Consider the following 15,639-nt stretch of genomic DNA (forward strand, 5'->3'; position numbering starts at 1 on the left):
GCAACTAGCATATCTACAGAGGCCACATACCTTTTCACGGCGAAATACAGTAGGCAAAATACAGTTGTTGTGCCGAATTCTGACCCCCCGGCCAGATTATTACCCCCCTAGTATTGATTTAGGAGTAGGTGAGGGGGAGGGGTTTGGATTAGAATCAGGTAGCGACTTCAACGAGGGGGGTAATAAATTGGCAGGGGGTCGAAAATCGTCACAACACTGTCATCTCCATAGGAATCTATGCAATCCAGAATTTTGTGTGAGGGACGTGTGTAGATGTATTGGCAAAATTTTGTGAAAAAATGTCCACTTTCTATTGTCAACAGTGTAGCAATGAATGAAACGCAGCTCACACAAATCACTTTCAAATTAATTTCTTCTCTGTTCGTCAATGCGGCAAAGCTATGACCTATGGAAACTTGTTTCCGCCATGGAATAAAACAAATTAAAAGATAATCGCGTCTTTTTGTCTCACAATTCAACTCGACATCAACTCGCAATTGCAAGTTATAAAGACAGAATTGCGAGTAATTCAGAATTGTTAGATATAAAGTCAGAATTGCGAGTTGTACAGTCAGAATTGCAATATAAACTCGCAATAGCGATATAAAGACAATTGCGAGATATAAAGTCAGAACTGCGAGTTATACTGTCAGAATTGCGACATAAAGACAATTGCGAGATATAAAGTCAAATTAGCGAGTTATAGTCAGAATTGCGAGTTATAAAGTCAGAATTGCGAGTTATAAAGTCAGAATTGCGAGATAAAAAGTCAAATTGACGAGTTATAGTCAGAATTGCAAGATATAAAGTCAAATTTGCGAGTCAGAATTGCGAGATATAAAGTCACATTTGTGAGTTATAGTCAGAATTGCGAGTTATAGTCAGAATTGCGAGATATAAAGTCAAATTTACGAGTTATAGTCAGAATTGCGAATTATAGTCAGAATTGCAATATAAACATAATTGTGAGATATAAAGTCAGAATTGCGAGATATAAAGTCAGAACTGCGAGTTATACAGTCAGAATTGCAATATAAAGATAATTACGAGATATAAAGTCAGAATTGCGAGTTATACAGTCAAATTTGCGAGTTATAGTCAGAATTGTGATATTAACTCGCAATATAACTCGATAGTCAGAATTGCAATATAAAGACAATTGCGAGATATAAAGTCAGAATTGCGAGATATAAAGTCAGAATTGCGAGATATAAAGTCAGAATTGCAAGTTAAAAGTCAGAATTGCGAGTTATAAGTCAGGATTGCGATATTAACTCGCAATATAACTCAATAGAAACTCAATTGCGATATAAAGACAATTGCGAGATCTAAAGTCAAATTTGCGAATTATAAAGTCAGAATAGCAAGTTATAAAGACACAAAAATATAAACTCGCAATTCTGACTTTTTTCTCAATTGTTTATATCAGAATTGCGAGTTTATATCTTACAATTCTGATTGTATAACTTACAATTTTGACTTTATAATGCAATTGTGAGTTTATATTTTGCAATTCTGACTTTATAACTCTCAAATCTTACTTTATAACTCACAATTGCAAGTTTTTTTTATTGCGCAAGTTACAATTACCTTTTTTCTTTCGCCTTCATGCGAAATTTCGATACACTATTGATAATGAACAACGGGCCTTCTTTGCCTGCAAAATGTCACCTAAAATTGAGTTAATGTGGACACAAGTCACACCATACATAATTTTTTTTTAAAAACTATTATGAGTACAGTCTTCTCATGTGAGTGTACACCAATCACTTGACTCTTCACAAAAGAAACTACTGAACGCATCTTTAAATGAAACCGTGCGCATTTGTTGATGTGACTAAACACTTGTAATTGTGAAGTATAATTCATGTCTGGAACACTTTTGTTTAAAAAAGGGCAATATAACATGAGCATGACCCAAACGATTGGTCCTGAGTTCATAAATTAAACATGTGCATTTGATACGACTGCATTAAAGCTACATTAAGAGCTTATGAGCTTGACATGACGTCCTTAACAAATACTGCATCCTGAGAGCAAACCGTTGGTAAGCAGAACAACACACCGATGTCCAGAGTTTCAGAGGTGACCATCAGAGAAGATCAGAGCAACAGTTACAGAATACATTTGGAAAGGACGACGAACGCTCGTACGGATGTAGAGGAAGGGAATAAGACGGTTAGTCTCGTGTGTTTTTCACAAGTTCACATTTCTGTCAGGCAACGCCAAGAACAGTCTGCTGGGAAAGTCAATGTTCACGAGCACTTTATTTCCCAACGCCAAACTCTCAGTTGGTGTCTTCTCTGTTGAAGAAGGGGTCGATTGAACAAGGCATGCTGAAAGCTGTTTGTGGTCAGTGCCTAAGGAACAGGGATATCCCACAAGTCCCAGTGGAAGCTCACAGTCTGTGTTTAAGGCAATAGTGTGGGGCCTCTAAATAGGCGGCACAGGGGACGGCCTTTCACCCTGAAAAAACAATACAAAATCTGTGAATTGCGCAACCAAAAAGCGTTGGTCATCTGTAGGAAACATTCCGCAAACCTCTCACCATGTTTATGGGCTTTAAATGGAGGTCAGTGCTTTCTACAGACCACCTGCTGGAGGTGTAACTCGCTCTCCGCCGCGACAATTGGCAGCTTGTTCGTCAGGTGGTAGTTGATCAGGTGACTGATGCTCTCAAAAAGCATGTCTTTAGTCCGAACCTAATGGAAAATGTGAACATAATTGGTTTGATAATCCAAAGTTATCACTCTAAAACAGAGCTTGAATCGTCACTCACCACTCCTTCTGGATCCACTAGCAGCAGATGTTTGGGAAGCCCACACTGCATCCCAGTCAGCACATATTGGCCTGGGTTAGTGGCGCTGTCCCGCACCAGGAAATCTCCATCACGGCCCAGCAGATTCTCTGCGTCCCTGCGGCTCATCCGGCCATGGTACCACATCTCCCGCCTGAGCTGGTCCTCTGTGGGTGCGACGGGGGCGCGGCGTCGTGGGGGACTCGGCCACTTGTCCTCCAGTACGCAAACTCCACTGGCCTCATGTAATCGAAGGGCGTCCTCAAACGGCCCTGCGAGGTCAAGAACAGTACCATTTGTAGGACGAAATGAGTTTTACGCATGAGTTTCAGTCATTTGCAGCGAACTCACTCATATCAAAAATGTCTTTCTTCGGGCTCTCGGGTCTGCGTCCTCCTTGGGCGTCCTTTGAAGCTTCCATGTTGTCCAGATTCTGAGTGTTTACGTACAGGTGTTCCTCGTAATCGCGGCTGCTGTGAGGATGACCGTCTGCTCGCAGGTAACCGTCGGAAGTCAAACCTACAGAAGTGGTCGAAAGAAAATAAACTGGTTACTAAATAACATCGCCGTTGGAAGGGAAAATGTGGAATATCGGACCAATTTAGTGGCAGAGAAATAACTTCCGGGGCCTTTTATGAGGTAAAAAGCACCACAAATAATAATAGTAACATAACACTGATAATTAACCACTAGGCGTCTCACTTGAGCTGCTGTTGTTCTCTGTGTCCCAGTGCACTTCATAACACAAGTGGGTGGCAGGGAGGCTGCAAACATCTCTTTTGGCTGGTGATCCCATCTGAAAGAATCATTTTTATATTCTAGAATTATCATTTTTAAAACACCCAACATGGAGGCTTCAATGGACACCTAAGGTATAATAAAACGTCATATACACTGTTTCTTCTTAAAGTATATTTTCTTTAGTGTTGATATTTCTTGGTATATATTTAGTGATGATATATCTGGGGGGAAAAAAGACTAAATAAGAAAAATATATACATTTTGTCGGTGCAGAAGGTACTTAAAGCAAATTAGGATGAATGGTTTGAAAGGGCAGGTTAAAGAGGTCAAAGGTTTCGAAAGGTCAAGTAATTTTAAAAATAACCATTGATAATTAAAGAATGACTCATTTGTTGCAGAGGGCATATGAGCTTTCAGCTTTCATTGTATTGACAAACCGCTATTTGCCTGACGCAATTAGCTTTATGCTAATACCACTCACGGAAAGGCCAATTTTAGTGAATTCCCTCCACAAACCACAAACTTCAAGCTGTTCATAACACAAATCAAGGCAGCAATAAAAACCTATTTATAATAAAGTATAATTTTACCAGAGCAGTTTTGCTCTGTGGTTGTGTATGGGCGTGACCCAGTAGGCCTGCAGGAGGCCTGAGCCTTGAGTCCACCACTCCCCCAACAGGAGGCTCCTTCCCTGGGATGCTGTTGTAGTAGTCGTGCTCAGACGATTCCTCATCATCCCCCCATGCCGACTCTTCTGTTCGTATAGTCCTAAACATTAAATAAAGCTATTTAGCATGTTTGCCATCAGTGAAAAGGTCATTATATATTTAATTCAATCAAACTCAACTTTTCCTTATAAAAAATGTTTACCATGGATATACTACAAATAAAACCAAAAAAAAACATGGTTATTGTAGTTAAACCATGGTATTTGTTTTAAAACTGTGGTTTCCTGTTGTTGTGAGAGTTTTTTTGCAAGCAAAATCCAGTCATTTTCATAATAACACTTGCAATGATGGTGAAAGGTTCAAGTTGATCACATGAATTCGGAGGTGACCTCTGTGTGAGTAGTGTTTCATACATCACTACACTATTGACAATGGACAATAGACTTTTTGTGATGTGATCGCACCATTAGAGATTCATGTTTTTAGCTTAGCAACATGCTAACAGCACACAGAGCTGTTTTCTATGTAGCCCAGTTCACATGAGTGACATAAGTTCCATTTCAGTTACAGTAGAATCCTGTCTATATAGGGAACTAGAGCGCTCACAGTTTATATTAAAAGGGGTCCTGAATTAGAGGCGGACAGTAGTGAAGTGTTTATACATTCTACTCAAGTACATATTTCAAGTAGATGTACTTTATCACTGTTTTTCTTTGGAAAACTTTTACTTCACTACATTCCAAAGCATAATGTCGTACTTTTTACTGCACTACGTTTCATAAATAAAAGTTTTTTTTTTTTACCTTTAATACTTAATTACATTCAAAATTTAGTACTTTCTTACTTGTCCTCAAGTCAAACTTTGAATTGCTTTTACTTGAGTAAAAGTATACAGTACTACATTTTTTATGTAAATAAGTATTAAATGATATTCAATATGAAATGTAATGCAGTAAAAATTACAATATTATGTTTTGGAATGTTGTGAAGTAAAAGTTTTCCAAAGAAGAACACTGATAAAGTACATATACTTGAAAAATAAAATTACCTGGAAAGTAAATATACTTCACTACTGTCCGGCTCTGTGGTAATATAAGAATATCCTGTAAGTTTCAGAGCTGAAAACTTCCTTGTTAGTCAAAGAAAAGCTTTTATTAACACCAGGCCCAGAAAACGATCGATCTCAGAATATGCCACACCTTGATGTCATTGTGTGGTGAAACACCGCCTCAACAGAAAAGAACAACACCTGATTATGTAGCCCCGACCACCGACTCGTGCCTGAGATGATATAGGCCTACATAGAGCTAAACCGGATCGAACTTCTAAGCAATAAACATACCGCATAAGCATCATTCGTATTCCAATATTATGAATGCATGCATTAACCTTATTTTTAATGAATATCAAGCTCACGTGGGGAAGACATTGTGCGTTTGTTCCTTCATTTCACCACGGATTCGTTTGTAAACAAGAGACTAGATTTGCAGACAGGATGAGGATACAAAATGAATGAAGCAACACACTTATGCGAGTAAAAATTTGTTTTATATGTGATAGTATTGCATTGTTACAGATCGTATTGATTATGTGTATGTGTCTAACTGAACATAACTTAGCACGCTGTCAAAGGCTGAAGAATCCTTTATTTGTGGTGTTGTTGGTTGATTGCGATTCGGGATCAGACTCGGACATGTATGGGCAAGGGCTCGCAAAGTCCAACGTCCCGGGGCTATGTGTTTTCTTAAAGGGTTAGTTCACCCAAAAATGAAAATTCTGTCATTAATTACTCACCCTCATGTCGTTCGACACCCGTAAGACCTCCGTTCATCTTTGGAACACAAATGAAGATATTTTTGTTGAAAGCTGATGGTTGAGAAAGGCTTCAGATAGGCCTCCATTGGCATTCAGTACATTTACACTCCCAAGACCCATAAAAGGCACTTAAAACGTCGTTACAAAGTCCATCTCACCACAGTGGCTCTACAATAATTTTACGATGCGACGACAATAGTTTTTGTGCGCAAAAAAAAATCAAAATAACGACTTTATTCAACCTCTTCTTGTCTTCCGTGTGTGCCTCCACGACGCATGCTCGAGAATATGACGTAGCGCCGGGGTTCGGGAATCCATGAAATGCACACTTTAACCCCATTCTGAGAACTACGCCAAGACCTAAATCACGATCAATGTAGAATTCAACAGCTTAGATACGCGCGTCTTCCTCTGCTTGTAAACAAATCGATTCTGGGTCATGTGTCCGAACGCCGGATCTGCATAATATTCTCGCGCATGCGTCGTGGAGGCACACACGGAAGACAAGAACAAGTTGGATAAAGGTGTTATTTAGATTTTTTTTTTGCGCACAAAAACTATTGTCGTCGCATCGTAAAATCATTGTAGAGTCACTGTGGTGAGATGGACTTTGTAACGACGTTTTAAGTGCCTTTTATGGGTCTTGGGAGTGTAAATGTACTGAATGCCAATGGAGGCCTATCTGAAGCCTTTCTCAGCCATCAGCTTTCAACAAAAATATCTTCATTTGTGTTCCGAAGATGAACGGAGGTCTTACGGGTGTCGAACGACATGAGGGTGAGTAATTAATGACAGAATTTTCATTTCTGGGTGAACTAACCCTTTAAATAGTGAAATAACATTCCTTTCTTGATGTGCGTTGTTCACTCTCTTGACTTGATATTTGAAGGGCGCGTGCGCGCGCGTGTGTTGGTGATGCACAGTTTGCGGTTATATCCACCGATTGGGCAGGCCAAGTAATAAAAAAATAACATTCCAATCAATCGCGGGTGGATGAGAGATAAATCATTGTGTTTGTTTGATAAAGATATTTTGCCAGCCCTGTGGGCGATTCATTCTGGTTGCCGTTCTCCCACACGCTTTCAAAACAATTTCCACATGTACTGAGGGGAGCTGAAGCTCATTAAATATGCAAAGCTTATCCAATCCTAGCCGTGGGCGTTTACTTCCAAGTCTTTAGTGCGGCACGCCCATAAAAACCGAGCGTTCCAGGAGAGAGCCTCAAAACAATGGTAGAAAATAGCCTATTACTTATTCATTATGATGTTTTTGAATGTAAAAACCACGCGAACGTCATAAGCTGACCTCAGACTACAGTATAAAGCCAGTTCATGACCCCTTTAAAGACAAGAAAGCGCATGTAACAATGATTTAAAACAACAAATTGTAAGAAATGATCCATTACTGATGTGACACTGAGCAGTCTTGTGGTTTCTGAGAGGCCCTTAAATAAATTTAGCTTTAAATAACGGTCTGCGATCAAAACAGGATGGAAATACGAAACCCAAGCCATGTGTATCCTGTTTCAACCTCCTGAAAACGGTTTAGAGCTGAAGATTAACACTGACTGCAGGTAAAACGGTGGAGGAACTACTGTCATTTTCATATTTCGGTGCATCCAAAAGCCAATCACACAAGGCCAATAGTTCTAGGGAAAAGATGTGAATCTCACTTATCCATGGTGGGAATGGCTTTGGGTGGGCTGTGTAGATACTGTTTGAACTGCAGTTCGAAGGCCTGGCCGATGGTACTGATCACATTCTGGGCAAGACCATCACTGCACTCCAGGATGTGACACGCTAGAGGGATGAGAACATTATGCACATTATGAGAACATTATGAGGAATCAGGCCAAAAAAATCAGTGACAAACAAAGGTGAAGGAAAATCAATGGGACATGGAATTGGGGATACGACACGAGTACGAAGCGAGTTTGGAATCAAACCCATATCTCCCAAACAAGCACCATAGCATGAGTGAATACATAACAAAAAATAAAAATACCTCTTTGATTGACAGGGTCTTTGGCCACATAGGCGACGTAATCGGGTGTATCCTGCAACCCACAAAGAAATCAGAGTCAGAATCAAGTGGCAATTTTTAATGGAGAGAGATATGATATGAAAGAAGAGACTTTAAACAGTAAACATGTATTTTAGAGGTCTCACCGAGTCTCCACCAGAGGCGAAAGATATTGACTGCATGGGGTGATGGGCAATCACCTACATAAAGTGATGAATGTGAGAAAGTTAGATGTCTGCATCAATTCAAATAGTCAGCACTTATATATATTAAAGGTCCCATGGCATGGCATTTTTCTATTATTTTATAATGTTTCCTGAGGTGTACTTATATTGTTAGTATGATTTTTACATCAAAAAATGTCATAATTTAGAAATAAAAGGCATTTTTTCCATACTGTAATTACCCCTCTGGTTGAATACCCTGTTTCAAGGGGCGTGTCTGCTGTGAGACTTCAGTGAAAACGCCCACTGTTGTGATTGGCTGACATCTTTGCATTTGAAATGAGTGTTAGATTATGTTGCGGAGGGGGTGTGGTTTAGCGAGGCACTACATGCATGAGAGAGAGAGAGACTGACAGGGCACTCGTGAACCACGAAGAGCTGGAGGAAGTTTTATTGTACTGAGTTGTTGAGAGCGTTGTGCTGTTAGCGCGAGCTTATTTGTATCTGAGAGTTCTGAATAAACAGTCCCAGTCACGTCGACTCTGTCTTCTTCCACCTTATTCTACGAACTTTGTAACACATGTAATGTACCATTACAGCCATCGAGATGAACGAATCGTCAAAGTGTGGATTATAGCATTATTTTATGATCTATTCCCATCACATGAAAGGCTGCAGTGATGAGCATTGAGTACACAGGCAGTCTGTTGATCGCATGAATGCAGTGATCTCGTCATTGCAACGCGTTCTCTCTCACAAAATGCTTTCACCACAACTAACAGCAAACACGACATCGACATGAATACAGTAAGAGCTTTGCTGTGTTGCATAACAGCGTCATTCATTATAACGGCAGTTTGGGCATGTGTGCAGATACACTCGCGACGTGTGATTGACAGATCCGGACATTATAAAGAGTGTTCTTTGATCGCTCTCTGTAGTTAAATCACTTAAAAACGGATTTGTTTCATGCTACTAACAGAAACGATTGTTTTAGTCACTGGCTTGATTCACTGATGCATTAAGCTTAGGGCATCAAGACGGCGAAGTGTGAACTTGAAAGATTAGCTACACATCAGAAATCACTGATCACAGATCAGGCATTAATGAACACTGTTACTCACTGTTTGTCGCGGTGCTGTCGAATCCATATCGTAAAGTCAGTTTGTAAAGCCTGTGCTGACATAAATTGAAGGCTCTGGGAGGGCAAAGCAGAGGAAGGGGAGGTAACCTTTCCTGTTATGACGTCATACCAGGAAAATTCAAGATCAGCTCGTCTGAGCTGTAATTTTCTCAAAGGCAGAGAAAGACAGCCAGAACTCGGTTTACACCCATCAAAATTTCTAGCCACTTCGGCAGGGCCGGCCCGTGGCATAGGCGGAATAGGCAAATGCTAGGGGCGCCACTCATCCATAGGGGCGCCAAAATGTATTACTGATACTATTTTATTAATATTAATTTGAAATATTACCAAATAAAGCGCAAAAAAACGTAACTAAGTCCCCGCATCTTTCCGGTCCGCCTCATCAATCTCCCCCCGCCGATCTATTTGAAGTGCGTCAGAAATACAACGCACGATCAGTTTATCGTTAGGGGAATTTGTTGTGTTGCGTCGCCTCTCGCCGCATCCAACGCAGACAAGGTTGCTTTAATTTTTTAGGGTGCTAGGCCGTTCGCGCCAGGTGTTGACACGGTGTAAGTTGCCTGATTATTTATGACGGATGGCCGAATTGAAGTGTCTAAAAAAAAGACAGAAGCCCTCTGATGCAGGGAAGATAAGGGATACACTGCTCTTCTTACGTAGTATTTGTGTCTTGTTTCTAGTCTAAATATCTAAAATTCCTAAATCAAGGTTGAAGGTGCATTTACTAGATATGTTAAATGACAGAAGATAGTTTTCTTGTTTTCTTGAAAATAAAATCAAAATGAAGTGAGTTTTTGCTTAAAATAAGCAAAATTATCTGCCAATGGAGTGGAAAAATAATCTTATTTCTGATTTAAATCTTATTTCTGTCCCAAACAGAAATAAGATTATTTTTCTCACCCCATTGGCAGATAATTTTGCTTGTTTTAAGCAAAAACTCAAGACATTTTTCTTGTTTACTTGAAAATAAAATCAAAATGAAGTATGTCATTTTACTCATCTAGTAAATGCACCTTGATTTAAGAATTATTAGATATTTGGACTGGAAACAAGAAAAAGATTCTAAATAAGAAGAGCATTTTTTGCTGTGTAAAGACAGAAGTAAAGGGATGTAGGCAAATTAGTTGAACAGTTAATGAACAGTTTATTTAATTGCGTAGTAGGAAAATACTAATGTTTGCTAATTAATTCCAGTTATTTTTACCTTAAACTTTATGCAAGCAGCTGTTCTGGGTTCTCCAGAGGTCACAGCCAGTGTGATTTTGTAAAAAATAAAAAATATAAAAATATTAAACGCATGTAATATCACTTTTTTAATAGCCTAATGTTTTTACTCTGCAGTTGTGCAGTTTTAAGGGGGTGTATAGCAATTTTAAAATGTATTTGCCTAAATTAGTAATGATATTTATATACAGGTTTATTTAAAATGGCAACATTTTATGTAAAATTCACATTAAATATCAAAATTTCTCAGTTGAATTCCTGGTGAAAGCATGAATGCTCATATTTTAGTGGAAGATTGCTGCCATCTACTGGAAAACAAACACTTTTGCTAGTTCTCAATGAATAGTTTGTGCATGAATGTTAGATGCAATTACTCTTGCTATTTGTGTTTAGGCTGTAATGTGGCATAGGTGTAATATTTGTACAGTTTTACTATCATCAGCCTTTAACAAATAAAAAACAATAATAATATCATGAACATAATGATGGGGTAGAATGGACTGGACATCATATAAAACAACAATAAAAATAAAACATCAATGCATTACAAAAATAAAACAGTACGAGTGTTTCCACAACTTAGAATGATAATGTGTAGTGCTAAACCTTGATACAAGGGGCAGCAAGTAAAATCTTGCCTAGGGCAGCAAATTGGTCAGGGCCGGCCCTGCACTTCGGGGCCATATACAGGCTAGGGGAACTCATATTAATGTTAAAAAACCTCATAAAATGAAATTTCCATGCCATGGGACCTAATATTAATAAAAATGTATAATAAAATAAAAATAAATAAATAAACAAACAGTGTTGGGGGAAAGTATGCAAAGCTTAACCCCCTCGAGTTGGCCGGCGCGCCAGTGCTAAAGAGACTCAAGATTTTTATCACTCAGGCAAGTGTTATACATCATTATAATCTGTTAAGTTTATACTTTTATTTGTGTACAGTCACAGTAAAAACAAAATGCTGTGCTTTTTGCAAAATAAAGAAAACAAACATGATGCGCAATCTGCAGCCTCTCTGTAAATGATGTCTAATCTGATTCTCTTCAGAAAATGACCTGTAGCTTAGTGAAAACTTATCACACACACATGAGCCATTTGTCTAAAGAAACGTTGAAATGTCAGGTTTTAAAGAATGTAAATCAAAACGAAAACAAGTATTATCTGTTTGAAAAGAGAGACATGTCCGTCATTCGCGAGTGTCTCATTATCCGCTAATGCGCCACACCCACGGAGCGCGCGTTCTTTTGAGATTCAAATACTGACGCGATCGATCAGTGAGAGCAGAGTCATGATATTTGAGTATTGTGTGTATCGGATAGTTTACAAAATCAAATGATTCAGATTTTTTTTGCCATTGAAATGACTGGGAAAAAAGTGTCCCAATCAACCTGAATTCACCCTATATTCTGAAATCATAATTGCATTGCATTATGTTGTTTTAAATCCAAAATATTTTATAGACCTTAATTCTTAATTCAAAAAATACAAGCATATACATACACGTTGCTCTCATATTATGGTAGCCCAGTTTGTGCTGAACACAGTGTAATGACACTTTTGCCATTCATATTTTTATAAGCAACTGAAAAAAGCACAAATTTCAGAACATGTCAAAACTTCTAAAGGGCCCCAAAACAGCTCAGACTCCAGAGGGTTAAAGGGGCAATATCTATTTTAATAAATAACTATCCCAATGATATCCTTTATAATTTAATCAGAGCCCTAATTTTCTGGCACAAAACAATGAGAGTTTTGATGAATTAACTCAATTAGAAAGCAAATGTATAACTAGGACAATTTGAAAACATCCTGATATAAGTTTAATTGTATTATATTAATTCTAATTGAAGCCTAATTTGTTAATTTACATGAATCATCTAAATGAATTGATTCGCTGAAATAAATCAAAGCTACTCGAGGGGCTTTGTTGGAAATGTTTGCTTTTTAAATCGTCATGCTACTGAAAATGTAGTTATGTAGAGTTACTGTAACTCCTCAACACCGTATAGGAATGGTAACGTTGTGATAAATCGGTTGAGGCGGATATGATTTGAGGGGTTATCCTGTCTAGAGTGCCGACCTGTCGCGTGGTGGGGACGAGTAGACTCAAGCCATCAATGGAGATGTTGACGCCGATGCTCATTCCAGCGAAACGTAGGTTACTCTTCCCCATGATAGACTGGAGGGTTTTGTTGGTGGTCTAAAATGGGCAGCAAAACAAGCATTTTGATGTCATTACATTTTCTTAGATTTGTGCTTAATAAAAAAAATGGACCAAAAATGCAATTTGCTCTTACTTTCTTCTTCCAGGCAGCTTTTCCTCCAGGTACAGATTCACACAACCTGTTAATGGCATCCCTGTGTTTACCCATACACACACAGAGAGAGAGAAAGAGGACTATTAGAGAGGTATTACCAGATCTCACAATCTCACATACCCGGAAAACCCACAAAAAACAATTTCCCTTGTGTTTCAGTGCAACCGCTGTGTGAAAATAAATAAGGAATGAGTCTGAGCCTGAGAATAATGCTTATTCAAATATTGCAAGTGTATTTTCAGCGTATAAAATAAATAGAGCAAAGCAAAACAACAAATCACAATCTCAAAATAAAATGAAATACAAAAAATAATTAAAATAATAAATAAAATAAAATGCAAAAAATGTATAAAATAATCAAACTAAATAAATAAATAATACAATTCAATACAAAAACATTTATAAAATAATAAATAAAATAAAATAATGAAATAAATAAAACAAACAAATAAATAAATAATAGAACCAAATAAAATAATAAAATAAATTAATACACAAATATTAAATAAAATAATATAAAATAAAATTACACCTGAGTTAAATCAATCAAGGAAATTGTTTCGGCTCAGCAAAAATTTATTAAAATAATAAATAAAATAAAATGCAAAAATTTTATAAAATAATAAAACTAAATAAATAAATAATACAATTCAATACAAAAACATTTATAAAATAATAAAATAAATAAAACAAACAAAAAAATAAATAATAGAACCAAATAAAATAATACAATTAATTAATACACAAATAATAAATAAAACAGTATAAAATAAAATAACACCTGAGTTAAATCAATCAAGGAAATTGTTTCGGCTCAGCAAAAAAAAATAAAAAAATAAAAAAATAAAACAAATAAATAAATAATAGAACAAAATAAAATAATAAAATAAATGAATACACAAATAATAAATAAAATAATATAAAATAAAATAACACCTGAGTTAAATCAATCAAAGAAATTGTTTCGGCTCAGCAAAAACAAAACAAAACAAAAACAAAAAATTCTAAAATTGTTCTCAAATGAGAAAAGACAACCCTAACACTTTTACCAGTTTTAGAAACTGCAGTAGTGATGGGTTTCTTAATACGACTTATAAAACAAAAAAGTGTAATATGTGAAACCATTTCAATAGCTGTGAAGAGTTTGGCAGAGGGGCATCATGGGTTGTGAGGTCAACAGTGGACGGAGTGACTTCGAAACACCGGCATGCTATCGAATAACTCATTAATAATTTAAAAGTACCAACTGTCCCAGCAAAGGACTTTCAAATAAATGTTATAGGATATGCATTGAAAAGTGTGATTGTGACAATCTGCATTAGTGTGTTTTGTGTTGCAAGATGATGTGCCTGTGTGTGTTCTGCCTCTTTGTTCTTATGGAAATTGCTTTTAGGCCACACTACATGACAATGACAAATGAGAGATCCCACCCTCACTCCCTCTTTCCCCGGAGCGCCGCAAATCAGCTGATTTACAAGCCGTTCGTTTCTGCTGCAAAACAGATTCTGGCTAAATGGCAGCCCTTTTCCAGGCATTCCCATTATAACCATTATAATGTCACAACAGACTGCCACTCTCTCCTTAAAACAATCCCTCTTCTCCAGTCATCCTTGTTTATCAACTCTTTCTCCACCCCATGCAATCTGCATCATCTTGGGCCCCAGAAGACCTCCACAGTCATTAGTTGGAGTCGTTAATAATACATGGCTGTATCACTCCATCTCCATCTCGCCTGTGCTATCTGCACTTTAGTCCATTGTGGGCCATGGGGTTCGGGTTACTACTGATCGATGAGCAAGGGCAGGGAGAGGGACTCCACTGTTGCTCTCGGGAATCTGGAGCTCCGCCCCGTCACCCCCTACAAGAATGCACATGCTTGCACACATATAAATAAATAAATATACACAAGACCTAATGCAAGCGTGCTGACACATGAAACCACACTTACATACGTGAAAACATGACACACAAAAAGTGAACCCATCCATCCATCCATCTTCTTCCGCTTATCCGGGGCCGGGTCCAATAAAGCAAAAAGTGAACCGCAAAGTGATAATATATTGCTTTTATATGAAGTATATAATAATAATAATATTTATATTGCGCTTTTCATGGAAGGGGGAATCTTCCCAAACACCACCAATGTGCAGCATCCACCTGGATGATGTGACGGCAGCCATGTTGGACCAGAATGCCCACCACACACCAGCTTATTGGTGGAGAGGAAAAAAGAGCCAATCAGTATGGTTGTGGTGTCCCCATCACTATACTGGGACATTAGGACCCACACACCTGCTGGCCTCACTAACACCTCTTCCAGCAGCTACCTAGTATATAAATAACGTAAAGTCCATACATAAAGTCAAATAAATAAAAACAACTTTAAGTTAAATCAAGGAATTATTTCAGCAAAAACAAAACAAAAAAATTAAGCAAAAAGCAAAAAACATGGAGGGTAAGGTAAAGTGGAGAGTAAGACATATATATATAATGTGTGTGTGTGTGTGTGTGTGTGTGTGTGTGTGTGTATACAATTTCCTTCATTGATTTAACTCTAAACTTATTATTATTTATTATCTGTATTTTACTTTATTTTTATATTTGAGATTATGCCCTCCTTGTTTAGGTTAGTCTTTGCGATTTTTTTTGTATTGTTTTGGCTTTGCTCTGTTTATTATACACACATACACATACACACACAGGGTTTTTTTTGCTATCTAAGTGAGGCCATACCATAGGCGTA

General features: G+C 37.7%; 1 protein-coding gene across 3 annotated transcripts in view; it reads right to left on the reverse strand.

Annotated features, from left to right (window-relative positions):
• Positions 1-639: 639 nt before the first annotated feature.
• shc2 (SHC (Src homology 2 domain containing) transforming protein 2) overlaps positions 640-15,639 on the reverse strand; it is a gene marked incomplete at its 5' end in the record, with an annotated part of 28,296 nt that continues 13,296 nt past the window's right edge. For 2 of the 3 annotated variants that reach the window (XM_079808654.1, XM_079808652.1), the window contains 11 exons: positions 1,574-2,466; positions 2,549-2,702; positions 2,780-3,069; positions 3,149-3,316; positions 3,500-3,593; positions 4,129-4,306; positions 7,694-7,820; positions 8,026-8,077; positions 8,190-8,243; positions 12,659-12,778; positions 12,876-12,936. In XM_079808654.1, the coding sequence (XP_079664780.1) occupies positions 2,574-2,702; positions 2,780-3,069; positions 3,149-3,316; positions 3,500-3,593; positions 4,129-4,306; positions 7,694-7,820; positions 8,026-8,077; positions 8,190-8,243; positions 12,659-12,778; positions 12,876-12,936 (1,273 nt within the window). In that variant the 3' untranslated portion in view covers positions 1,574-2,466; positions 2,549-2,573. Of the gene's footprint in view, positions 2,467-2,548; positions 2,703-2,779; positions 3,070-3,148; positions 3,317-3,499; positions 3,594-4,128; positions 4,307-7,693; positions 7,821-8,025; positions 8,078-8,189; positions 8,244-12,658; positions 12,779-12,875; positions 12,937-15,639 lie in introns of all 3 variants that reach the window. The other variant, XM_079808653.1, reaches the window with a different exon arrangement.

This window comes from Gobio gobio (assembly GCF_949357685.1).
Source record: "Gobio gobio genome assembly, chromosome: 24".
Classification (NCBI taxonomy): Eukaryota; Metazoa; Chordata; class Actinopteri; order Cypriniformes; family Gobionidae; genus Gobio; species Gobio gobio.